We start from the raw sequence: 27702 nt of genomic DNA on the forward strand, positions 1-27702 counted from the left end.
TCTTTCAAGTCTGTTGATGCAAGGCTGTTTGGAGCAGTCTGTTGTTTTTCCTGATTCCTGCATTTGCCTTTGTTTTTCATGGAACGCATAGCACTGATTTCCTGTAAGGCTTTGCAAATAAATATCAAGGTCAGGGGCTGGAAGCACTTGTGGAGCTATCAGGCACCTCTGGCTTCCACTGGGCCCAGAAATGCTTTCAACCCCAGAGGGCAGAAGTTTTTCAAAACAAGGCTGTTCCAATAAGGGCGTGTGCTTCCTCCATCAACTCCCGCCCCTGCCTGCCTGCATTTTAACCACTTTGGGGAAAATGGAAATTGTGCAAAAACTTTGCTATCTTTCAACCACTAAGTAGAGTAGGTGATGGAGCCTGCGGTGATTTCTCAGTGAGAAGTTCCAACAGGCAGGAACATGGGGAGGCTGTGAAATGGGCCCTTTCTGAAGAGCCATTGGAGGGGGCAGGGCCTCCTTAAGCTCAGATCGCCCCCCTCCCTCCCCCTTTCTCCTCCTCCATGGGGAGCTGTCTGGACTTGTGCTTACAGGGACTTTGATCCCTGCAGCTATGGGTGGAGCCTGTGCAGGCCTCATGCACATCAGGGCTAGAACAAGAGCAGGGGACCCCATTCAATAGCCCTTTTGATGTACAGGTTTACACACCAAACCTTCCCTCTTTCCACACCCACACTCTTTGTCTTGGTTTTCTCCTCTTTCTTTTCTTTTCTTTTCTTTTCCTCCTCTTCAGCACTTTGTCATTTGTCTGAGGTAGGCTCTGCGCTTGTGAACAAGGAAGTACAGGGACACAGTCAAAGGGGTCTTGTATTAAGCACCTTGAAGCAGTCTCTGGGTTGCTTGGTTCATTTCAAAGGACACAGAGTCCCTTCAGGGAGGTGTGAGGAGTGAGTACCTGTGGGGACTCTTGGAGATGTTACAGAGGTCCTGCTCAGGGGTCCTGGAATTCAGGCTGGGGCCCACATTCACCCTCCAGGTGGGTGAGAGTAAGGGCCTCCTTAGGCTAGCCCCTCATCCCCCATGGTAAATGGAAAAGTGATATTTTCTCAATTATATGTAAAGGGCTTCGGTCTGATTGCTATACTTTCTGGGTCCATCAGCGAAACCAAGTTGCTTTTCTTGCCCCTCAAAACACTGCATCTCTCTCTCTCTCTCTCTCTCTCTCTCTCTCTCTCTCTAGCTCCCCCCCCCCATGCACATACTCACATTCAATGATATATAAAATTAGTTTCAAAGACAGCAAGGCCTTCTACTTCTGGATTAGAAAGTTGTACAATTAACCAACCCTCAGCTGAAATCCAATTTGATTATGTACAAACTAGTGGCCCGGTACACGAAACTCATGCACATTAAAAGGGAATTAATTAGAGAAAATATTTTAATATTGCTATTTGCCTTTTCTCTATAATAGAAGTGTCAGAGATGAAAGAAAATTAGTAAAATGTATATGAAAATCTTCCTTCTGTCAGAGTCTGGGGTGCACTGCAGGACCCAGAGTCAAGTCCCCACCCACCTGCACGCGCCTCAAAATTGTGCGAGACCCAGACCTGGCTGGCCCCACCCCCGTCAAGCCCTGCTGGGTAGGGGTGCAGCCTCAGATCTCCCAGCGCACGCCTGGTGGGGGGCACAGTCTCAGGTCCCCTGGCCCAGGACGAAGGGCACGGCCTGAGGTCCCCCAGCTTGGCACCGGGGCGGGGGCATGCCTTGAGGTCCCCTGTCAAGTCCCATTGGGTGGGGGATGCAGTCTGAGGTCAACCATCAAGACTGGCACCGGGGCAGGTAGTGTGCCTTGAGGTCCCCTGGCTGGGTGCCAGGGCAGAGAGCGCAGCCTTAGGTCCCCCATCAAGCCCCGCTGGGTGGGGGGGTGCAGCCTGAGGTCCCCCGTCAAGCCCTGCCAGATGGGGTGCGCGGTCTGAGGTCCCCAGTCAAGCCCCGCTGGGTGGGGGCTGCAGCCTCAGGTCCCTGCTGATTGCTCGTTATGGGAACCCTGCTTCTGCTGAGGGTGCAGCCATCTTGTGTTACAGGAACCCCACCTCCGCTGTGGGCGCAGCCACCTTGTGTTATGTGAATCCTGCCTCTGCTGTGGGCACAGCCATCTTTGTGACGGCGTGGCGGTTAATTTGCATATTACCTCTTTATTACATAGGATTTTTGCATGTGGCAGAATCTAGCAGGATCCTTTCTAGTGTTGTATTTGGAAGAGGGGGGCAAGAGGGTCTTAAAAGCCCACTCACCCACTCATGACTAACTCTGCCTCTGGGACACCTGCTATGTTGGTGTTATGTTTCTCTCCCTAGGGCTGCCCTAGGACAGACCTTTGTTACATTTTGCTTGGATTAGTGCAGCCAGTTCCCCCCTGTTTCCCAGTCTCCAGTTACTCTACTTTTTCTCTCATTAAATTGGGGGATGATGAGGTTTAGGAGCCTATAAGCATCTTATTCTTATTTTATTTCATTTAGGCCAATGAAACTGTCACCCCCTCAATGAGACTTCTGTTTGTTTCCCCAGCCAGCATTGATTGCTGTACCCTCTGGATTTCCATCATTAGTTAAAATTCTTTGTAACCTTTGCCCCCCCTAGATTGCAGGTGTCCTTGTAATTTGTAAGGACCTCATCCAAATCTGTCTTTGATCACATATCTCTGTTTTCCCACTGGGTGGCCAGTCCTGGGGACACCTCTGACACAGGGCGGAATTCTTCACTCACAGTAGTTACTCCCTAGATCAGTGATGGCGAACCTCTGACATGCGTGTCAGTGCCATTTCTGATGACACGCAGCCGCTAAGGCGGCCGCATGCCGAAGATGAAACATTTATGTTATTTAAACTATAAATATCGCGAAATAATGTTTTTTCCTCAAAGGGACACACTACCCGAGTTATGCTCAGTTTTTTGGCGAAGTTTGAAACACCAAGCTCAAAAGGTTGCCCATCACTGCCCTAGATGATTGAATGGAATTGAGTTGGGTTACAAGGATTTCAGGGGCATAAACATGGCCACTGGATATCAGAATGGATTAGAAAAAGAAAGGCCACGAAATGGAAAGCACACTTCACGAGCTGCAAGTGACTAGATGGAGGTGTTTCTCACATGCCTTTGTTGACCCTAAAAAATGAAATAGCCAGTTGTTTACCAGCAAAATTACTTTATTTGGTAATAGCAGAGAATTGCAATTTAGGACAAGCAAACTATGACAAAGCTGTAGGCAACTCTGGAGAACAAAGGAGAGGAGCACTCTTGCATAGAGAAAAGGGAGGAGCTGGAAAAGGCTGTTGTGACCAAAATGTCCATGGGAGGAAACCTGAAGTTCAAAGTGTAGTGGCTTCTCGTTGGCTGAATCATGACAGTTTCTCATTGGCCGGGGCTGTTGCTAGGCAAGGAGAAAATCTTCCTTCCTTCTGCTGGAATAGTAAAGCAAGTTTCTTCCTGTCAAGAGATAGAAGGGTAAGCTTCTTCCTTTTGGAATCTGTAAGGTATAGGTGAGTGGTAGTGAGTGAGAGCTCCCTCTGCAGGACTACTTGCCTCCATTTGAAATTAGGTTTTCTTGTTCATTTTCGCACCTGGTTGGCACAAAGCAATGTGCTCAACCTTGACTGCTCAAATCCAACCCAAATTAAATTAGAGTCTCCACAGTGGGGCTCAAGCAGGGGTATATTCCAGAGCTTCTGGGACATTTCAGTGGGCATCCCACTGAGAAGCACTGGCATGAGGCAGTCAGGGCCTCCATTCTTGTATGGAGTTACCCAGAGGTCACTGCAGAGTCCTGGTAACAGATATCAGAGGGAGGGAGGGCGGGAGGCATGGTGAGTGGGTGGATAGCACCCACAGGAAAATGTGAGGTGGCTTCATCTCCTGGCACACATGGTATACCCTGTCCTCTGGGAGCCTTGGAGCTTTAGGCAAGCCAGGATAGAAGGTGGGAAAGGCCGTGAGTGCTGAGAGAAGAGGCACTTCAATTTCAGCTGTCTGGAGGGAATCCATTTTTAGGGTTCTTAGTCTAGCTATTGTCCCAAGCAACAAAGTCCCCCAGTCAAGCCAGCCCACAAAACCAGAGCAGAACCACCAGGCAATAGTGTAGTCACACACTCAGTGACTCCGGGCATGCTGCTCCTCCACTGCAGAGAGCTCTCTGAAGGGCTTTCCCCTGGCAAAGCATCCGTTTTTCTTCTGTTGCCAATAAAAATCCCCAGCGCTGTTCTTTCTCCTTCGCTTCCTTCTATTGCTTCTGACAGAGTTTGCCAGTTAGTTGAGGTCAGGATTTCCTTTTTACAAACAACCTGCTTTCAGTCAGTGGGGCCAAAGGTTTCCTAAATTACAAACCCTTTCATTTCTTCGGCTACAAGTTCTCCTGTCAGTTTGTATCACGACACAGAATGGAGAGAAATGGAAGCATGCTGAGAGACAACGGAAGAAAGGAGAACTTTTACTAAATTTCTCCTTTGGGCTGTCAAGAAACCATCCTGAGTGGGTGGACAGGACTGTTCCAGCTGCAGCTTTTGTGGCTGCGTAGAGGGTGGGCACATTTTGGAGGCTGGAAAGAAATTTCTTCCAGGTCTGCAGTAAATGAATGTACAATACCCATGGCATTGTCTCTGCATTCTGTTAGATCAACGGCCTCCTTTATAGCCACTGCAATTGGGAAACACCCAGGTCATATTCAGATGTTTTGAAAAGCAAATTTAAAAAGTTGTTGCAAAATGTAGGTGTGTCTGACATTTGTAAATGCTGATTGGAAGATAAATTTTAAACCAAGCTCTGGAAGGATGACAGAATTGAGGTGCTTAGGTTTAAAAGAAAAAGCACTCAGGCATCACTGGGCTTCTGTGCTAACTGTGGACAGGATGCCAAATACCTCGGTGTGTGGTGACAGAGCAGGGGCCACCCCAGCTTCTCTGACCTGAGTGCTCAGTGATTCTCTGTTGTATCCGAGAGTCAGTTGGGGTCTTGACTCAAACTTATTTGGTGTGACCTCTTGGGCAAAGCATTTAACCCGAGTTTTGTAATGTGTAAAATGTAAGGGGCTCAACTAGACAGTACTTAGACCTAACATTTGAAGTCAAACTCAGTGTAGAAAGGTGCCAGGCTGGGCGCTGATGCAGGAGCCTGTTTCTAGCCTCTTTCTCTCTCTCCCGTCAAGGTGGGCTGGCTGTCATGCTCATGTATAATGAAAGCATTGAGCCTGAAGTTAGGACCGACAGTTAAAGTGCTTACCCTTGGCTGGCAAGCCCCTTGCCCCGTACTCTGTGTGCTCCAGTCCCATGTCCCATGCTGCCTTTCTCGTCTTCCCTGCTCCACTCCTTCCCGTTCTAAGCCTCCCGCATGCTCTCCCCACCTCCCCGCTCTGCTAAAGCCGGCTTTAGCCTCAGGTCTCAGCTCAGACATCAGCTCTTCAGGGAAGCGTTTTTCCTGCCTGCCCCATTGGTGATGCTCATTAAAGCTCGTTTTATCGCGGTAATTGATTCTTTGTCAATTGCCACCGTCCCCATCATTGAGGTCTTGAACTAGACTGTCTTTTGTATCTTGTTTCCTGGGCTAGGACGGAATAATGCAGTGAGCTTACAAGTGGCCTGTGCAGTCAAGGAGCGGGATCTTTAGATGGGGAGAAAAAATGTATGTGAATACTTAGCCAGCATAGTAATAGACAATATTAAATAATATGCCAAGCAGTGTCCCAAGCACGGTATACGTATTAACTTAGTCATAATAATGCCCTAATGTAGACATTGTTATGCCCATTTTACAGATAAGGAAATGAGGGCACAGAGACGTTAAATAACTTGGTTAGCTAAGCCAGGGAAGCTGGGATCAGAACCCAGTCAGTCTGCCTGCAGAGGCCAGGCTCTTAACCACTAGGCCACACTATCGGTCTCACAGTGGTGGTGAGAGCCCTTCCTTTGGTGGTGTCCACATTCTTCTAGTGTCTCACCTCTTCTCCCCCACCCCCGCCCCAATCCAACCCATTACAAATCCTGTCATCACTGTTACTCAAAATAAGCCCAGATTTCCATTTCCCCATCCTAATCTGAACCTGGCGATTGCTCACCTGTGCTGAAAGCTCATTTGCCCATCTCTCTTGCCCTCTACAGCCCATTCTTTACCCAGCAGCCAGAGTGGTTGGGACACAGCCCTGAGAAAACTCCTCAGTGGCCTCCCATTCCCTTTGGAATAACACCCAAAGCCGTCTGTGACCTCAAGGTTTTCCCAGTCTCCATTCCTTTCCCAAGGCACCTCTTCTTGTCCCATGGGCATGAGTTTTACTCCTAACACACACTAAATAAAAGTATTTTCCCGAGGACCTTTGTCTATATGCTCTGCCCCTGAACTTTAAATGCTGCCTACTTCTTAGCATTTTGTCTCAGTTCAAACATCTGGTGTCTGTTGATCGTTTCCAAGGAAGCTTATGCACTGTCACTTACCCATATCCCTTGTTTTAATTTTCCATAAGGAGAGTTTCCTAGTGAATATGTCTTATTCATTAAGTCATTTCTTGTGTGTTCCCACCTGCTCCAATGTCAACACCATCCTCAGGAGCAGGGACTGGCTACCTTCAGCACCTCGGACAATGCCTTCCTGGTGGGAACCCCTTGAGTCTTTATTGCAAGGAATCATAGGACTTACCTATAAGACTCTAGACAGTGGGTGGGAGAAGTTCAAGAGAAGGAACTCACACTATGTGCCATGATGGAAAAGAAGGCACTGCAAGGGAGAGGGCACTGGAGCTTGACCTGGTTTGGGTGGTTTGAGGGTGGAGGGTCATTGCTGGCAATGGGGAGTACTCTAAGCCAGCGGTCGCCAACTGGTGGTCCATGAGGTCCAAAAGGTTGGCGACTGCTGCTCTAAGCAGAGATAAGGCAGGATTGCTTATGGGTTGTTTGGTCCATTAAAGGGCCCAGTTAATGTGCACTGAAGGTTTGCTCAGAACAATAATGCGAGAGAATGTCAGGAAGAAACTAGACTGTATTTGGCAACTCTAGAATGTCATAGAAATTGGGGCTCTAATCTATGATCAAAGGGGAACCTGAACATTTTTTCCAGGAGATATCGTGTTAAAATGGTACTTTAAAAAATTCATCTTTTGATGGTATGTCCTCCATTTTTCCCATTTCCATACTTTCTTCACCTGATACCTAAAAATCCCTCCACTGCCTACCCCTGCCTCTCTTAAAAGGCTTTCTCCAAGTATTTTCCATCTTTAGGAGTTCTGAGCGTACTCAAACACTTCATCACTCCTGTCTCTTGGCCTGCTGCATACGTGTGAAAAATGTATATCGTGGGCCTGATAAATGACTCAGACAACCGCATGTTGGATTATCATGTGTTTGCATGTTGTGTGTCTAAGATGAAATCCCAGGAGGAAGCAAGTTGTGCTGGTTTATAGCTCTCTGTCCATGAGTAACCTGGCCAACTTTTAAAAGTATATCTTGTGGGCATTCTTTTTGATAAAACTGCTTTATATTGCTGTCCCTCCGGTACATAAGTGGCTAAATCTATGCTCTGTCATTCAAGATCTTTAATGCTGAGTTCTATAGTAGATACATTTGAATGCAGTCTGGCTTATAGAGTTTTGGAGGAAGGAAAGAGCTTTTCCATTAATCTGTTCTTACAGTGAACAAGAACCAGCTGTGACCCTTCCAGGTTAGTCTCCTCAGGGACTGATGAAGTCATTATTAGAATTGCTTCATACAACTTCTTTTGTTGGACTATGAGCATTTCAATGCAACCAGGTCCTGCTATTTCTTGTAACCAGGAGATAAAGAAGAAAATACTGACAATCAAGGAGCTTACAGTACTTCACAAATCAATTTTATTAATTTAAACACAAAATTAATGAAGAATTCTGTACACAACTGTGGACACAACACACCTTTATACAGTAAGGCCAAGATAAACTTTGTCTTTTCAATCTGTGGAGTAGAAAAACATAAAATGAAAAGACTAAAAACTGTCAAATTCTGTTTGCTCCAAGCAAAAAGCAAAACCAAAACAAAAACAACTGCAAACAATTGTTAAATAATTTGGAGAATTTTCAACTAATTAATTCTAGCAGCAACATGAAGGGATAGGGTAGCTCTTTAGCTACTTTGGGTCTTAGCTGGTGTTTACCCCACCCATTATAATATTAAAGGAAATTTATCCAAAAAGTAATTTCATGACAACAGAAGGCTTTATAGATAAGAGGAACTAGTGTTCAAAGTAATCCCTTTTGGAGAAACGTTTTGTATGGTACAACAAAGATGACAATTTTTATTTCCCAGATGTGTCGTGTAATATGTATGACAGGTGAAGGGAAACATTATTTCTTGGTGATGATGACTGCCACGTCCACTGCCAGCAATGAACTTTCCTGGGAGGGTGGGCGGAGAGTGTGGAGGAAAGCAGAGGGAACATGAATGTAGAGAGTAATGCAAAGTTTTGCTAATTTCCAGATGTGTAGTGATGTCCTCCTTTATCCGAACAAGGAAATACAGACACGATCATCTAAGCACATGAAAACTTTGCTAGTCTCCAATTCATGAACCATTTCATTAATAAAATATATCTATCATCCACATATTTTATGTGGGAAGAAAAAGCATTTGAATAATCATTTTTCCAAGTACTTACATATAATACATTAGTCTTTGAAAATGAAAAAGTGAGGTTCCAAGAGGACTTTTTATTCAAATGATTAAAGACACTGCTGTATTATTTTACCAAGGCCTTCCTCACAGCACACACAAAACAAAGAACTGATTGGGGGAGGGGAGATTTGGAAAATGAAAGCCTATTGACACTTGACATCCATGCTTTTGGTCTTGACAACATTATCTAAAAAAAAACAAACAAAAACCTATTATCTACATATTTATAACCAGTACTCTTCGCTAAGGCCCTGCACACGAGTCTGTGCATGTATTGCCTCATAATTCTTCTATCAAGGCATTGCTGCCTTTCAATATTTTCTAAACAATATGTAAAAGAATCATCCATTATTACAAATTTACACCAAAAATTCTTCCTGTACATGATTGTCTCAGTGATGTACATATTATACGTTTAAATTAGACATACTTTAAACTACTTTGCAATGTGCTAAAATTCAAAGTCCTTGCTGTGTCATGAGGCCAAGGCCTTTAATCGCTTATTTCTTAGGCTATTCATAGTCTCTTCAATTACTGGATGCCCACAAAGTCTGTTCAAAGGAACCGAATAGTACTCGGATTATACCTCAATAAAGCTGTTTTTTAAAAAGTCTGTTCATAAATAAGTAGAGGTGTGCAGATTACCCTGGGTATGAGACACCGAAAAGTAAACCTTCTTTTTAAGAACATCCCCCACTGGTATTCAGGAAACACTTCCGTCTTCATTGTGCAATCAAGTTTGCTGTATTGGAGAAGCTGTTTATGTCACATTGAAGATGCTAAAGACTCAGGCGTCTGCAGGTCCTTTCTTCACAGGTTTGAACCATGTAGTTACCATGTAGTAAATGTGGCAAAGACACATTACACTGTACTAGAACATTCTCATGGCTTATTTTCATTGGATTCACAGTACTCGAGGCAACAGCTGTTTGAAGAAATAGACGTGCGTGGTCCTTCCTTTACCACGAGGGCAGAGGTGAAGGCCGACAGCAGCTGGGCGTCACCGCGCTGAAATGGGTAAGTTCGATAGTCTGGCACCGACAGGGACTCAGGCCTGCTGGGTTCGTTCCTGGTCACAGGGTAGTTAAGCGGTTTCAAAGTGCTATGTGGCGGTTACAGGTACTCCAGTTCCAAGGCGTGGTGGAGGGCCATGAGGTCCGAGTGGCTGGAGATCCTCCAGAAGGGCATGGCGTGCTAGGGAAGGGCAGACACGGGTGAGGACAGACCAGGCTCCCAGCCCCAGCCCTGAACCCTGCCTTTGCAGTCCACTCCAGTGCTCCTCCCCTAGCACTGCCGGCTAAGATCTTAACATCACAGCTGTTTAAGCAAAAATCCAAAATTAATGCTCCCCTAAGAACACTGGGCTGCATTTTAAAATGTGAGATTTCTTGAGTAGATCTACACCGTAACTTGAATGCAAATTTCAAACATAGATAAAACAGTAGCTATGACTGAAACTTTGTCAAAAACGGTTGCCTTGGGAAATATGAATCCAGTGGATATTTAATGCTGAAGGTCTAAGCAGTTTTCCTTAGCGGGTAGTATTTTACAAAGCTTCACTTTACTCATGTAAGAAGCAACTTTTTTCATTTACTTCCATCAGGCATTCTTTGCATTGACCTTAAAATGGCTTTACCACTTGGGAAAACCTTAAAAGAACATTTTTAAAGGTGTTTTTTGTTTTTCTAATTGTTTAATCAATCTAAACATCAAGTTTAAATGATGGTAATATTTGTAAAACACCTGAATTAGCCAGAGACAAAACAAAATAGGTTACTTCATCCATTTAGGATGGATACAATATTATACACTTTCACTGCTCAAAGGCATATAGTAAGTACTTATGTATCATGTATCAGCAAAATCTTTTTCTTAAGAGACAAAGATTTGGGGAATAAAGACAGTTGGGTTTGTTTTTTCTTCTTTTCTGTTTGCTTGTGTGTTATTTTTCCTCGCACAAAAATAATGTGAGGGCCTGGGAATACTTTGCAATTATGGTTCTATGGAATTGTTTAAAAATTCAGACTAATAGAATTTGGCATGGAAGCAAATAGTGGGCCAGAAGGGTTTGGGGGATTATCTGTAGGGAACAGTGGAAACTACTCACTGTTCTGGTAGCTGTTTTATTCTGGGAAAGCAAACTATTAAATTACTTATTAACATATCCTTTTCTTGGTAATCTGCTAAAAGCATATACCATAGTCTAATATCAGTTGTAGACCTTTCTTGACTCTATATCTTTACCCTTTGTAACAGAATAGTCCAGAACCAGGTACCAGAAATCTGTTTTCAAATTTTTAGGATGCTCCATCGATAGCCTTAGACTCGGAAAAACAGGCTGTACTATTTTGCATTCATCCATTCATGAATGTTTTGAATTTGCAGGCATGGTGTAGAAGATGCCCCTGGCCCACCCTGTCACAGCCTGTGGGTGAGTAGCAGAAATGTACACCAATCATGAGTGTGCACCTATGTGTTATAACAGGAGTAGGAGGGGCCAAGCCCCTTTGCCAGGGGAACTGGGAAACCCCTGATAAGAGGAGGTAACAGCTGAGCAAGGTCTGAAATAACCACCACTAAGAAGTTCTTTGATGGCTGTATGTATTGGGGGGTTACGGATAAAGGAGAAATTCACTATTAGGATACTGGCTGTGTGAGAGAGAAATATGTGGTTAATGACATGATTGGCTGCAGGAGCCAAATGACGCAAGGCCTCCTGAACCCTGGTAAGGAGTTGATTTATTGAGTATGGTGTCAGGCATGGTCCTAGCACTGGTCACAGACTCGCCTATGTAAGCCTCTCTATTATCACTACTTTACTGATGAAAAACTGAGGCTTAGGGAAGAAACAGAGAGGAGATGTGAATAGCAGCTAGTAAGGAGTAAACCCAAGATTCATACGAGGTCTGGTCTGCACCTGAGGCCTGTATGCTGTAATGCCTCCTATTTTCTGTGGCCTTTATATTCAGTAGTAAACACACACACACTCCTTCCCATGCTCTGTTTGGTAAGGGACACTGAAAAATCTGAGTGACTATGATACTTGGGTTGGGTATGAAAAATGTTCACTCAAAACTTTCCTTATTTTTCTATTAGAATAGAAATCCATGCATACTGTTAAAATATTTGTAAAATGTAGAACTATACAAAGAAAATCACTTCTAATCCTACTACCCAGATAACCTTCATAAATGTACCCACTCATATTTGAAATGGTGCATATGCAGTAGTACAGGCATACCTCGTTTTATTGCGCTTCACAGATGTTGCATGTTTCACAAGTTGAAGACCAGATACTCACTTTATTGCAGTGGTTGAGAACTGAATGTGCAATATCTCCGAGGTATGCCTGTGGGTACCACTTAGCATCCTGTTCATTTTACTACCTAAGCCCATTTTTGAAATATCACTTTTAAGGATAATTATTCACTCATTATTGAAAAAAATTGCAAGTATTCAAATGTACACAGTGTTCTTTTACATTTAACCATCTACTTGGTATCTATTTTAATATTCCTTTTTAGTTAATAATGAACTTGTTTTTCTTAATTTTTGTATAATTTGTCAGAGATTCCCTGAACAACCGAGTTCTATAGTGTAGTTCTATTGCTCTTATGTCCCAGGATGTAACAGAGTCTGCTAAAGGTGCTTCAGAGAGCCATCCAGAAATTTTCAGGGCAACTGTCTTTATTATGAGTACATATAAAAGTACTTGTGAGAAGTGGAATGCTTTTTTTCAGAGCATGTTCAGTCAAATTATTTTGCGTGCCAATTATCTGAGGTTAGACTTGTTCCTCACAGACAACAATACAAACTAGAAAGCTATTGGTGCTCTCAGAAGCATGGCGTGTAGAACACAATGATTGGTTAAGAGATTGAAAAGCGAACTGAAAAAATATCCGGCTGATTTTTGGTACATGGTTAATGGATAAACTGAGCATTTAGTTCCATAGTAAACAAAGGACCTGGGACAATGGCTATGCGTTTTTTCTTTATGGGTTGAGGAGGTAATGTCAGCCTAGAGCACATTTACTGTAAACTGTTTTACTTTTAGACCATATCAAAAACACGTTATGGAAGGAAGGTGAGATTATCCACAAAGATCCCTGCATTGCCTTGTTTAAAGCCGTCAGGATTTCAAGGACAGTAGTCTTTCTATGTAGAGCATTAATAAACACATGTCAGGCAGTACCCCGAAACACGTTCCAATGATGCGATATGCCTGTGGTATATTACAGACAACTCATCACAGCGCAGTAGTGATAGGGTCATTCGAGCAAAAGTGTAAAAGTTTCTACAACGATAAGTGGCAAACCTTAGGTGTATGTGAAAGAGAACAGGCCGTGTCTGGGGACACTCCCAACACGAGGACAGCAGCTCCGTTATCAGCAGCGCTGCATAACATGATAGGTAATGATCTCAGCTATAATCAGGTGTTCCACTCTCTCTAAAACATGTACACTCACTATTTACGTGACTGATAAGATGACTGATCTCAGGGGCTCAAACTCATGTTAATAAATAATTAGAATATTGCAAGATCATATTTTCCCTAACGAGGCACATACTGATGCGAAGATTTTATGGATCTAAAGGAGATTCCTAGGACAAGTAGATACAAGGTAAATAATTTTTCCCGCACTAGTGGTTAGCCTGGAACAAATATTTCTTATATGAAGTCAGATATAGTGCCATGGTGCTAGAATGAGGAGATGATACCATACTCTCAAATCTGACTTTAGTCATGTGACTTTGAATTATGACATAGTCTCCTTAGAAGTTGTTTATTTATCTGTAAAATGAGGGTTTAGGGAAAATGACTCGGGGTTGTTTCTAGGTTTAAATAAAGTCCATGATCTATAAGTACTGTAGCTTCAGAAGATGTTTAATATATAATATGTACATGATATATGCCCTCATTGACAAGAACCAGCAGGCAAGCCATATCGACTAAAACTATATTATAATATAAGGTAGTGTGGGATTAAGGGTCAAAATGACCTAGCCAGAGCAATTGGGCATCAGAATTAGAAAAGAAGAAATAAAACTGTCTATTTTTAATGACATTTTGAAAATCCTAAAGACTCCACCAAAAACCTATTAAATCTAATCAATAAATTCAGTAAAGTTGCAGGATACAAACATGGTAGCATTTATACATACTAATAACAAATTATCTGAAGAAATAAAGAAAATGATCCCACTTACCAGTGTCAAAAACAATAAAATATTAGAAATAAATTTAACCAAGGAGGTGAAAGATCTCTACACTGAAAACTTCGAAATATTGATAAAGGAAATAAAAGACACAAATAAATGGAAAGGTATCCTGTGTTCATGGATTGGAATAATTAATATTGTTAAAATGTTGATACTACCGAAATTCATCTGTAATACCAACCAAGATTCCAATGGCATTTTACAGACGTAGAAAAAAATCCTAAAATTTATATTGTACCACAAAAGATCTGAATGGCCAAAGTAAATCTGAGAAAACAAAACGGGAGGCATCTCTCCCTGATTATCAAAATATTATGGTACTGGCATGAAAACAAACACACAGACTAAAGGAATAGAATAGAGAGTCCAGAAATAAATCCATGCATATATGGTCAACTAATATTTGACCAGTGAACCAAGAATACTAAATGGAGAAAAGACAGTATCTTCAGTAAATGATGCTGGAAAATTGGCATTTTACATGTAAAAGAATGAAACTAGACCCCTATCCTGCATCACTGACAAAAAATAACTTAAAATGGATCAGGGACTTAAATATAAGCCTGGAAACCATAAATCTAGAAGAAACCATTTCTGTTAAAGGGTTGACATCCAAAATATATAATGAACTCGTACAATTCAATAATCCAATTAAAAAATGGGCAGAGGACCTGAATAGACATTTTTCCAAATAAGACATACATATGGCCAACAGGTACATGAGAAGGTGTTCAACAACACTCTTCACCAAGGAAATGCAAATCAAAACCACAATTGGCTGTCACCTCATGCCTTTTAGAACAGCTATCATCAAAAAGACAAGGAATAACAACAAATGCTTGTGAGAATGTAGAGAATAAAAACCCTGTACACTCTTGGTGGAAATATAAATTGGTATAGCCATTATGGAAAACAGTCTGGACGTTCCTCAAAAAGCTAAAAATAGAACTAGCACATGACCCAGCAATTCCATCTCTGGGTATATATCCAAAGGAAATGGAAACATTATGTTAAAGAGATATTTGCACTCTCACATTCTTAGCAGCATTATTTACAATAGCCAAAACATGGAAAAAACCTAAGAATCCATTGATGGATGAATGGATAAGGAAGATGTGGTATGCATATTCAATAAAATATTATTCAGCCATAATAATGAAGGAAATCCTGCTATTCGTGATAATATAGACCTTGAGGACATTATGCTAGATAAAATAAGTCAGAAGAACAAATATTGTATCTCATTTATGTGTGGAATCTTACAAAAACAAAAAATAAAAAACACTCCCCACCCCAAACTCAGAGAAAAAGAGATCAAATTTATGGTTACCGGAGGGCAATTGGATAAAGGTGGTCAAACGATACCAATTTCCAGTTATAAGATATTGAAGTACTCAGGTTGTAATGTACAACATGGTGACTATAGTTAACACTGCTCTATGGTAGATTTCAAGGTTACAAGAGTAGATTCCTAAGAGTTCTCATCACAAGGAAAAATATATTTTTAAAAAATGTATGTGAGGTAATGGATTTTATTTATATTTTTTTAATTGATTTTTTTACAGAGAGGAAGAGAGAGGGATAGAGAGCTAGAAACATCGATGAGAGAGAAACATCGATCAGCTGCCTCCTGCACACCCCCCACTGGGGACGTGCCCGCAACCAAGGTACATGCCCTTGACTGGAATCGAACCCAGGGACCTTTCAGTCCGCAGGCCGACGCTCTATCCACTGAGCCAAACCGGTTTTGGCAAGGTAATGGATTTTAACTAAACTTACCATGGTAATGATTTCATAATATATGTTTATCAAGTAATTATGCTGTTCACCTTAAACTTATACTGTGCTATATGTCAATTATATTTCAACCAAACAAAAAATTAAAATGATAAACTCAGAGAGAGGAGAGCTCAGTTGTAAGCTGGAAAGGGTAAGTTGGGTCTACACTGAATTTGAAGAACGGGCTAAGTTGGTTAAGGAGAGGGTGTGTTCATGATACAGACTAATAAAGATTTTTCCAGGTAGAAGTACTTGGAATATCTAGCTGGAAAGGGTGGCTGGCTGCCAGGAGAGAAACTAAGCAGAAGGACAGTGGCAGTGGAGTTGGGACAATGGATTGAAGACATAGTGAAGAGAGAATTCACGTGACAGGAACGAGGTAGAGAGCACTGGAGCAAATCTGAGTGGGTGACTGGTTTGGGAATGCATTTGCTGATATTCAGCTGGGATGGCATGGGATACCTAAATGTAACTAAGTATCTAGGGTCCTGGAACTAAAAACAGAGCTGATCACAAATCTCAGTAGAAATGACAGCTGAAACTGTGATATGTATACCAAGTAGAACATGTTTTGGGGTCATTAGCACAAAAATACTCCCTGAATAAGGGGAAAAGAATGACACATCCTTCCTGCTCCTCTTGCCTACACATGCAACTTCCCAAATTCCCTTTTGCCACCTTTCCTCCTCACCTGGCATTTTGCATTTATCCCTGCTGGTTATATGTAAAACCAATAACACAAAAACCTGGGTGCATGGACACACGCATGCAACTGAATTTTGCTGAATTAAACATAAGTACACATAAACTTTGGCCCAAGTACTGGAATTCTAGGATTTTATCTCATAGAGACACTTGCCCATGAACAAACTAAATGAAAACTGTTCACTATAGAACTGTTTATAGGAGTTCATGCTGGAAACCACCTAAATGCTCAGCCACAGGGGACTTGTTAAATTATAGTACATCCACACAATGGAATACCGATGCAGCAAATTTGAGAGAGAGATGCAGAGCCCCAGGTGCTAATAGGGAATGACTGCCAGTATATATTACATGAAAAAGATGTATAGTTACCATTTTTATTTCAAAATGAACACATCTGTGCTTGCATCTAAGATCAGAAAAAAGCAAAGATATTCATCCTTGCTACTTTTATTCAAGATAGTATTGGAAGTCCTAACCTAGTAATCAAGAAGAAAAAGAAAGAAAAGGCATCCAAATTGGAAAGAGGAAGTAAAAATTATTTGTTGATGATAATATACTAAATACTGAAAATCCTAAAGATTCCAAATAAATGAATTCAGTGAATTTATAGGATACAGAAATCTATTGTATTTCTATACATTAAGAATGAACTATTTTTAGCAGCACAATTCACCATAGCTAAGATCTGGAAACAGCCTAAGTGCCCATCAGCAGATGAGTGGATTAAAAAGCTGTGGTAAAAAAGGAGTTCTTACCATTTGCAACAGCATGGATGGAGCTGGAGAGCATTATGCTAAGTAAAATAAGCCAGGCAGAGAAAGATAAATATCACACGATCTCACTCATTTGTGGAATATAATGAACAACATAAACTGATTAAAAAAAAACAGATCCAGAGACAGAGAAACATCAATCCGAACATCAAACCTAAGGGAAGGTGGGGGCAAGGGGGAGAGATCAACCAAAGTACTTGTATGCATGCATATAAGCCTAACCAATGGACACAGACAACAGGGGGGTAAGGGGGTGCTGGGGGAATAAGGACACATGTAATACCTTAATAAAAAAATTTAAAAATGAACTATTGAGAAAATAATTCCATTTACAATTACATCAAAAAAGTACCTAAGAATACATTTAACCAAGGAAATGAAAGACCTGTACTCTGAAAACTATACGGCATTAATGAAAGAAAGTGTAGATGATAGATATATAAATGGAGGAAAATCTTGTACTCACTGATTGGAATAATTAATATCATTAAAATGTCCATACCTCCAAAAGCAATCTACAGATTCAATGCAATCTCTCTCAAAATACCAATAGTGGCAATGGAGTTGGGACAATGGCTAGAAGTGGGTAAATGACTTCATTTTTTTTTTTCAGATTCAATGCAATCCCTCTCAAAATACCAATAGTATTTTTTCACAGAACTAGAACAAATAATCTTGAAATTTATGTGGAACCACAGAAGACCCCAAATAGTCAAAACAGTCTTGAAAAAGAACATGGGAAGCATCACACTACCTGATTTTAAACTATACCCCAAAGCTCTAATAATCAAAACACTATGGTTTTGGTGCAAAAACAGACACACAAATCAAAGGAACAGAAAAGAGCCCAGAAATAAACCCATACTTATAAGGTCAATTAATCTACAACAGAGGAAGCAAGGACATACAATGAAGGAAAGACATCTCTTCAATAAATGTCATTGGGAAAACTAGACAGCTGCATGCAAAAAAAAAAAAAAAAGGCAACTGGACCACTTTCTTACCCCACATACAAAAATAAACTAAAAATGGATTTGAGTGTTGTTAGACCAGAAACCATAATACTCTTAGGAAAAAAAATGCTAAAGAGCTTAAGCACAGTTAAGGAAACCATTAACAAAACAAAATGATGACCCACTGAATGGGAGATTTACAAATGATATATCTGATAAAAAGTTAATATCTAAATTATTTAAAGAACTTATATAGCTCAACGTCAAAAACCAAACAATCTGATTAAAAAATGGATAGAGGGCTTGAATACATATTTTCCATATAAGACACACAGATGGCTAACAGACACATGAAATGATGCTCAATGTCACTCATCATCAGGGAAATGCAAATCAAAACCAAATGAAGTATCACTTCAGACTGGCTATTATCAAAAAGACAACAAATAACCACGTAACAAGTGTTAGTGAGAATGTGGAAAAAACCCTTGTGCATTGCTGGTGGGAAAGCTATCCACTATGGGAAACAGTATGATGGTTCCTCAAAAAGAACACGTGACCCAGCAATTCCACTGCTGGTTACCTACCCACAGAAAATGAAAACACTACTTTGGTAGATATTTGCACTCCTATGTTCACTGTAGCATTGTTCATAATAGCCAAGATATGGAAGGAACCTAAGTGTTTATTAATAGACAAGTGGATAGAGAAAATGTGGTGTACACAGAGGGATGTTAAAAGAAAACGAAAAAGAATGAAATTTTGCCATCTGCATCAACACGAATGGACCTAGAGCGTGTTACGTTAAATGAAACCCATCAAAGGACAAGTACTGTATGATTTCACTTACATGTGAAATCTAAAATACCAAAACAAATGAATAAACAAAACAAAATGGAAACCCAGTCCTAGATACAGAGAATAAACAGATCGTTTCCAGAGGGGATGGGGAAGTTAATAAGAGGTATAAACTTCCAGTTATAAATAAGTCATGTGGATGTAATGTACAGCACAGGGAATATAGTCAATATTGTTGCAATAAATTTGCACAGTAACAGATTTATCACAATATGATTATAAGGTATGAAAATGTTGAATCACTATGTCATACACCGGAAACTCATGCAATATGTCAATTATACTTTAATAAATAAAAAGTCACTGCATTAAAAAAAGACCTGGCATATTGTATGTGCTCATTAAGTACTAAGTGGATAAATGGCTTTAGAATAAAATTCATATACTCTGTGTTAGTAAGCCCTATCTCATTGAAATAAAACTAGAAGCAGAAATTTGCATTAAAAATGTTACAGTTTTCACAAAAGCAGCTCTATCTTTCTCCTGAATAAGCTTAGGAGCAAGCATTAGGTTCTCAGCTTCATCTTGATTTTAGCAAGTTTGATAGTGTACATTTGAAATGGACACTTTTTGATGAAGGCTTCATCATTATGCAGAATAATGATTGCTTGCCATTTTCCTCCTGGTTTTGTTCACAAGAGATTTATTTTAAGTAGTTCTCTGAGTAGTAAAATAAATGTAGTTGTGTTATAAAATAAGGCCACTTTTACTCTAGAAATGAAAACTGCTTTCATTGTGCAGGAGACTATCACATTTTGGTCTTTTTAAAAATCATACATGTGCCTAATTATTTTCACTCGAGGTATGTTGTATCAGGGAAACAAAAAAATATGGTAAAAAAGAAATCCTGGCAGATTTTGTCAATAAAGGACACATGTCAAAGAAAGATATCCACAGGTAGGTGGCTCCTCACATGCTCTCTGCATCATATTTTAAGGAACTAAGAGGTGCTCTCAGAAATGCCTGCAAGAGATTTTTGTAGAATAATGTTGCTCTTTTAAACAACAAAGGTATTTCTAACGTTTCCTCTCTGAAGGTGTGCTTTTTAATGGTAAAAATTATAGAATTAGATGAAATTGCTGATGAAAGCCCGGGAACTCATTTGGCAAATAGAACAAAGATGACAGAGCACAGACTTCAATAGTCCATAACAAAACAGGCAACTGGCCGCTGCTGACTGGTCTTCATTCCTGGGCTTTAAAAAAGTAACTAGATACCTTGAGCAGAAGAACATTATTTAGGGAGATGAAAGGCATCTTTACAGGGGAAAGCGAGTGTTGTACCAGGTTTTCAAGAGGACATAGGAAACCAAGAGAGACAAGCTAAATGGTTAAAATCAATTCAGAAGAAATGCAAAATCGTTTGATTTTGCAAAAACATTTTAGTGCACCAATGTGGGGAACTTCACTGATTCACTATTTTAATTAATAATCTAAAACGCTCATGAACTAAATTATATGTCAGTATTAATGGTTTATTTTAAAATTTTTAGTCATAAAAGTAAAATGAGGGGAAGAGTGCTAAGTAGTTATGTCTACCTCTGAAAAAGAATGAAACAAACATTACACACTTTAATAGAGGCATGGAAGAGAGATTAACCAAAGAACATCTATGCATAACCCATGAACACAGAGAATAGTGTGGGGAAGGCCCGGAGTGGGGTGTGGGTTGAATGGAGAGGGGCAAAGGAGGGAGGATGGGGGACATCTGTAATACTGTCAACAATAAATAAATAAAATTCTGACATTTAAATGTGAAAAGAAAAAAGCATGAAAATTCCTTTTTGTAAGTGAAATCATACTTAAGCTATGTAAATAAAGTTTATAATTTGAAAGAACTTTGTGCTAAATCTCACAACTAGTATTGGCTTCAAATACCTGTTTGGCCCCTTTCTAGCTGTGTGAACTTGGCCATATTATTTACCTTCCTATGCCTTGGTTTTCTCATCTATAAATTGGGTCCTTCCTCATCAAATTATTGTAAGGAGTTAAATAAAATAATGAATAAGAAGTGCCTAAAAGAGGGACTGGGACATAAGGACTTTACAATTTATAGTAATTATAATTAGTTACCATTATGAGCATTAATCCAGCAATAGCATGGATAACTATTACTTTAGCTTGAATTCTTATATATATTTATAAAATGGGATATTAATTTTAGTTTTTCCCCAAAATTAAATATTTCTCAAGTTAAATACAATTCTCTATTTCTGTGCAGAACTCCACTTTAAAGATACTCATATCTATTGTGAATTCTTAGATCTTTGCCTCTTAACTTATGCACAAACTTTAAATTTAAATACTAGTTAACCTAAAAAGGTCAGGCAGAATATAAGAAATGATCACTTGTCACTCTGGATGATAGATTGATAATATCAGAATATTGAACCTTCTGAGAAATCTGTACACTTTACATTCAAACATACACAATCTTTTAACCTCTGGTCAGAGTTCCCACACTGGTAGGCTTCAAGGTACAAGGAGTTTGTTTGAAATAGATGCTATTGGACTCTTATCACATACACTCATCCCACAGAATCAAAACAGGAAGTTGAAGCGAGGAGTCCTCACTCACAGTAAAAAATTCAAAGAGCATGTTCTTTATAGGCAGCTGCCTCACTCTTCTTGGTATAGGTGTGTGTGTCCCCAATATCCTATATAATAAAAGGCTAATATGCAAATTGTCCCCTCAACGGGGAGTTCGACCAGGGGGCGGGGCTGGCCAGCCAACCACCTATGTCCCCTCCCCCTGGCCACCCCGTCCCCATTGGCCCCAATTAGGGTGGGCCGGCCAGACCCTACCTGTGCACGAATTCGTGCACTGGGCCTCTAGTAAATAATAACAAAAGATAAACAGTGGGAATAATTTGAACTGTTCTTCAAAGAGAGCAAATAACCTTAGACCTATTACTACTTTTCATTTTAACATCAAACCAAGAATTCCTTTACTTGGCATGTTGTGTTCTCTCACACCAAGCATCTAACAAACGCTGCTCAGTAAGGTTTAGGAAGGGACTCACCCACAGAAACCTCCATAGGGCCCAAAGGATCTCACTTGTGTTCCTTGCATTTTAAGTTGTCATTTTCATAAGCATCCTTCTGTCTACCACAAGCTAAAAAACCACATCTTGGCAACCTTTTCCTGAAATGAAAACTTCTTGGTAAATCTAGACGGAGAAAGACAAGTCTGGAGAACAGATCCTCACCTCTGGCCCTGGGCCCCACTGGCGTGGATGCTGCTTCAGTTCTAACTGCTCAGAGGTGCTAATCCATTCCATGTCCCGCTGGCCACCAGGAGGTCCTGTCTAGGAATGGCACAGAGATTCCAGAGGCTTTCCCAAGAAAAAGACTTGAGTTTGGATTCCCACCAAACATTCTCTCTAACTCTCCAGGGTTGTATTTGGAGTATTCTAAATTTAGTCTGGGAAAGATTTCAATTTATGGAGACAGCACAAAGGACTAACAGATGTACCTAAAGACCATGGTGGTTGGCCATTGGTAAAGTTGGAATGTAAGAGCTGGTGTTTAAGTGACAAATACTGCTTAGCATCAAGCTCGGCTGGATCTGAAGAGTGTGGGTTCCCACCAGCACTGATCACACTTGGGGAGCATAAAGTCCCGGGCACATTGTGTATCTGTAGGCATAAGTGAAATAATCCATTATTTAAGAGTCAGGGTCAGCTTCTATGTTTGCACTGAAATTCAGAGGTGTTGAAAGTGAATTAAGGCACCTTCAGACTCCATAAGAAGGCTGACCACCTGTCATGCTTAATAATGCACCTATATTCTGCTGACTTTATGTGCCACTTCTGGTATATACTAGAATACTCCAGAAGAACCAAACTGAAGAACTGAATCCTTTATGGAAATATACAGTGATTTCTATGAGTCAGTGTGTGGGAAGGGAAGGGAAAGAAAAATGTTCTATTGGTTAATCTCATATTTAATGCTCTCCAATTTAAGACATATTTATAGTGTATGATGGTGTCAAGATTTAGGGGGTTGTAAAATTTGAAGACAGTCTCAAACAACAAACCAAGCAAAACAAGATCCCTACTTCTCTACAGCTCACACTTTACTGCTATCACTGGCATGTAGGCAAATAATACCAATGCCCACCATTTATTGCACACTTCATATGTACCCGGCTCTGTCCCATGGTCTTCACACACCAGAACTAAACCAGCCCAGTCAGCTAGGTTCCATTCTTATTCCCATTTATAGATGAGGAAAGAGAAAGAAAAGAGTTAAGTAACTTGCTCAAAGTCACGGAACTGGTAAGCGGCGGCTCTATAATTCAAACCCAGACTGTCCGGCTCAGGAGTCCAAGCCATTTATAACTTCTCCAGTTATGATATAAGCGAGTGCCACTGTAACCAAGCTCTTACAAACAAGGAAATTAGAAAAAGTGCTACATGAACTGGACTTTGAAAAGTAAGTAAGATGATGAGAGTAGAGCATTAGAGAAAATATAATTCCATTCTGAGCAGAGGCAATGGCGGGGAAGAAGTGCTAGGCGTGGTCAAGGTACTAAGCAAAAGACTGGTAAGACAGGTCATTACTATGGAATGTGGTCTCCGTAAAATACATCTATGAGGAAACTTTGCTAAGTTGTACACTCGAAGAGATGCAGAGGAATGAAAAGAAGTATGATGGGCAACCTGGGAGTCACGTTCCCTTCCCCGTATCTCAAGAGAGGCAAGGTGGCAACTTCATCATCAAAAGAAGGCCTGGACTCCAGGGCAGCAAATAGTATTGCAAGCTAGCCCTGGTCTCCTGATCGAGCCTTTCTGGAGTGATGTTTGGAAGGTTCTCAGGTTGCATCCAGGCTCAGAGAACAAGGTTTTGATCACCTGGCAGTGTCTGCCATGGGTGCAGCAGTGGGCATGCTGGATGAGCACACCGCATGTGCTAGCTGTGTCCTGGATGACGGCGACAGCACGGAGCCTGCTCTGCTCCCACACAACACACCGACGTCTACGTTCTGTGAACACCAACCACCCGTGACCTTTGAGCTTGTGTGCGCCCCTCTTCAGAGAACCCACTTCCTATTTAATTCTCCACGGCCCCCTTTCAGTGCTTACGGTTCAGAACACATCCACAAGCGGTCTCAGAGAGAGAGAGTGTGTGTAAATGACCCAGTTCTGAGCATTTTGAGGACCAAGGAAAATTAATGGCAGAAGGAGTACCCCTGGGAACACTCACCTTTTTTGCTCCTTGTTCCTCTTCCACACCATCACCTATGACGACGTACACCACTTTCCTTCCAAACCTTTGAATTATCCTCTCGAAACAGCTTTCCTTTCCTAGTGAACAAAAATCAATCATGAAACATGTAAAGTTTGGATAACTCAGTGCTATCGCACCTGCACTTTTTATGGACACTTTCTTCTTCATGCCTGTGATTCAACCCTCACCTACTTGTGCAAACTAGGAGGAGCTTTTACATGTCATGGGGTAACACGTGGAACAGCACACTAAATTAATTCCCTACGTGGTGTCCAAGTCATTGAAATTGACCATTTTAGTTCTCTTTCCCCAAGGACACGTTGATGGCAAAGCAGGTCCTAGTCCATGGCAGTACAGCATCCGAGGGGAGAAATATTCTTTTGCAGCAGTATTTTTTCCCCTATAAGCTGAGACTAAATACAGGTTATTCTAGCCACACATTGATTGTAAAAATGTTTCATGATCTTTTAAACTCTGAAAATCATGTTTGATCCAAAGCCTATTGAGAAGGATGAAAAAAAAAAAATGGAGAAATCCAACACAGTTGAATTCACCTCTTCATTTTCAGGTGGGATTGTATTTGAATTAAAGACCCTCCCCCCAAAAGCCTAACATGTTTGCCTGAAATATTCTCTTCAACCTGTTTCTGCAATAAATGTCGGGTCACTTGGGGCACTTCAGGGAGATCATGCTTGCCTTACCCAGACATCTCATGTTCAATAAAGCCCCTTCCTAGAGGAGAAGCAGGTAAAGGTAACAGAATCCCTTTATCTATCTATTATCTTTCCCATGTCATGACTTGGTTTGGGCTCCCATGGCGGCTGCGCTGTCAGCACACCCGGCTCTTAATGCAGCCATTGTTGCTTCTTAGAGAAGAAGCTGGTGCTTCCAGTCCAGGGCTGCCAATGGGGTCATTCTAATGGACAATGGGGCAGTTTATAGTGTTCCACTGTGAATGGCTGAGCGGGACCTGCGTCTCTTTCAAATAAGGATCAGATATACCCGGGAACAAATTGCTTGTTTGCTTAAACAAATGTCTGCTTTATATTTGCATTTTGCACTAAAATATCTCGTTTGCATCTGGCAGAACAAAAATGAGGCCAGCCTTAGTCAAAGATGTCATTTCAATGCTTCTTTAGTCACCCACTAAACTGTGAAATGTTAAATCACTTTAGGAAACAAATACAAAGTACAATTTTCACTGCAAAAATATACAACCCAAAACTTGGGTTGCAGTGAAACTACCTTTTCCTCCTCAGAGGGAAATGTTATCGGGTTTTTTGTAAAGTGTCCTTCGCATGGAGAACTCATTGGAGAAGTAAACTCATTGTTTTCTTAAAGGAGAAGCTGTGGTGAACAAAAAAATTCTCACCTATATGCTGTCTCCTACAGGCTTCCTTGTGAATTTGGGGTCATATAGACATTTTGCCTAATAAAGATTTAAAAATTGAAACTGACTATTAGAAGTTAATTTGAAGTCTTGTCCGGAGTTTTCATTTTGATCAATGCATTTTTGTCGGAAAGAACATCATAGCTGTTACAGGAGACAACAGTCATCTTCGTCTATGACTTTGACATTGGCCTACAAAGGAAGATGCCTACGTTTTCTGTGCTGGTCCCCACATTATATCTCATTTCATGGCAAAATTAGCATTAACTATAGAAGTTTCAATCTCTACTTTTCTTAATAAAAATATCATAGAAACGTGACCCTACCACTTGGGTTTTGAGATAATTTCTACCACCACAAATTCCTTTCATTCTAATTTTTATTCTGTGCTGTAAAAAAAAAAAAAGGTCCAATATGTCAAACAAAATGCCCATTAAAAATACTGACTTGTTATTATCATTTCCTATCACCTAACATTTTTGAAGTATTTGGAATTAAAGTTCAATGTGCATGACGTAATGCACTACCTGTTCTTTCTTCTGGGAAGTAAGGCAATATCCCTCTGTCCCATGTACTTTTTAGGAATCTGTTTTGACTTTCATGTGCTGATAAACCTTTACCTTGTACCCCTCTTTACAAAACACAATATGACTCCTCTGTATTGATAGAGGATAAACACCTGACGGCTATTCTTATGGAACATGAGAACATATAAAATTTTGGTTTTATTGGGCTATAAGGAATTCTATTCTATTTGATATATTCCTTTCTTTTATTGGGCTATAAGGAATTCTATTCTATTTGATATATTCCTTTCTTTTCATAAGAATTTTCCAGCATTCTGTTCTTGGCCCTTTTCAGGAGGCATCGGTCATTCTCCAACTCCAGCCATGTATTTCCAACATCACAGAGCTATTTCAATATCACATAGGCTCTCCAAACTCAACATCGATAAGATCAATCCCTTCTCTCCAATCAAATCTGATTTCCCATCAGTTATAGTGTCACTACTGACTCAGTTGCCTAAAAGAAACCTCTGTTCAGCCTTCTTCAGAGTAAACAACCATTTATTCATAAATTTCACTCAACAAACACTTACTGAGCACCTACTATGTACTGGACCCTAAAGCTACAATGATGAGTGAGACAGACAGACTTAACTCTGGTGGGGAAGTCAGACTATACACAAATAACTATACGAGTGATTTTTTAGCCGTAATTTAGTAGTGCTTTGAGGGAGAAGTATGAAAGTGTAGTCAGAGGACAGATGTACAGGCATTCCATTTTTGCCACTTTTTCTTAAGAGCTGAGCAGCCAAAAACAACCTTTTTTCCACCTACCAGGATACTTCCCCAGGACTCACTAAAATAAACATCTCATTAGGGTGACATACAAGGCCACTTATGACTGGACCCAAGTCTACCTTTCCAGCTTCAGCTTCCCATGGACGCTGCACACGAGTCATGCAGAACCACTCACCAGTCCCTCAGAAGGGAGCATGTTTTAATTTCTCTGTCCTTTTGCTCTCACAAGCCCGTCTGTCCAGGAAATTTGTATTTACCATTCTATACCCAGCTCAGATACCATTTCTTCCCTTTAGCTTTCACTGACATTTGCCCTCTGCCTCCCCCTGGGGGGAAGTGAATGTTTCCTCAATGAAGTACACGTTCAAACACTTAGTGGCAGGACCTCCTAGGAGTGGAAAGGTATCTAGACCTTGGAATCAGAGATCTAGTTTGTCCATTTTCTTTACTAGCTATCAACCTGAACGATTTACTTAAGTCTCTAAGCTTTAGTTTCCCGATTTGTAAAATGCAAAGGTTGTGAAGATTGATTTTAATATGTAAAATGCTTAGTACAGTTCTGGGCTCTAATACTTGATAAATGCTCATTTACATATTTCTTCATCATATTATAGTTAGTTAGCTGCCTGCTTCCCCTGCTAGATAGTGAATTCTCTAAGGACAAGAGCCATGTCTTCTTTTTATCCCACTTTCATTCTGTCTTGGTTTGTATTTTAAGTTTTACTTTAGTTTTCTTTCTCCAACTATGTTTCTTTTTTTTTTGCAAGAACTGAATTTTTTGTACCCCCATAACAAAAATGGGAACTCAATAGTTTACACATGTTGAATTAAAATAAAGCAAAAAATAGTCCCAGCAATA

General features: G+C 40.6%; 1 protein-coding gene across 1 annotated transcript in view; it reads right to left on the minus strand.

Annotated features, from left to right (window-relative positions):
• Nucleotides 1-9506: 9506 nt before the first annotated feature.
• The window catches only part of EYA1 (EYA transcriptional coactivator and phosphatase 1), a 297411-nt gene continuing 279215 nt past the window's right edge, over nucleotides 9507-27702 (minus strand). The window contains exons 18-19 of the mRNA XM_008150342.3: nucleotides 24126-24226; nucleotides 9507-9821 (exon numbers count right to left, since the gene is read on the minus strand). Coding sequence (XP_008148564.2) covers nucleotides 9741-9821; nucleotides 24126-24226 — 182 coding nt within the window. The 3' untranslated portion in view covers nucleotides 9507-9740. The remainder of the gene's footprint in view (nucleotides 9822-24125; nucleotides 24227-27702) is intronic.

The sequence above is a fragment of the Eptesicus fuscus genome, chromosome 19, assembly GCF_027574615.1.
Source record: "Eptesicus fuscus isolate TK198812 chromosome 19, DD_ASM_mEF_20220401, whole genome shotgun sequence".
NCBI lineage: Eukaryota > Metazoa > Chordata > Mammalia > Chiroptera > Vespertilionidae > Eptesicus > Eptesicus fuscus.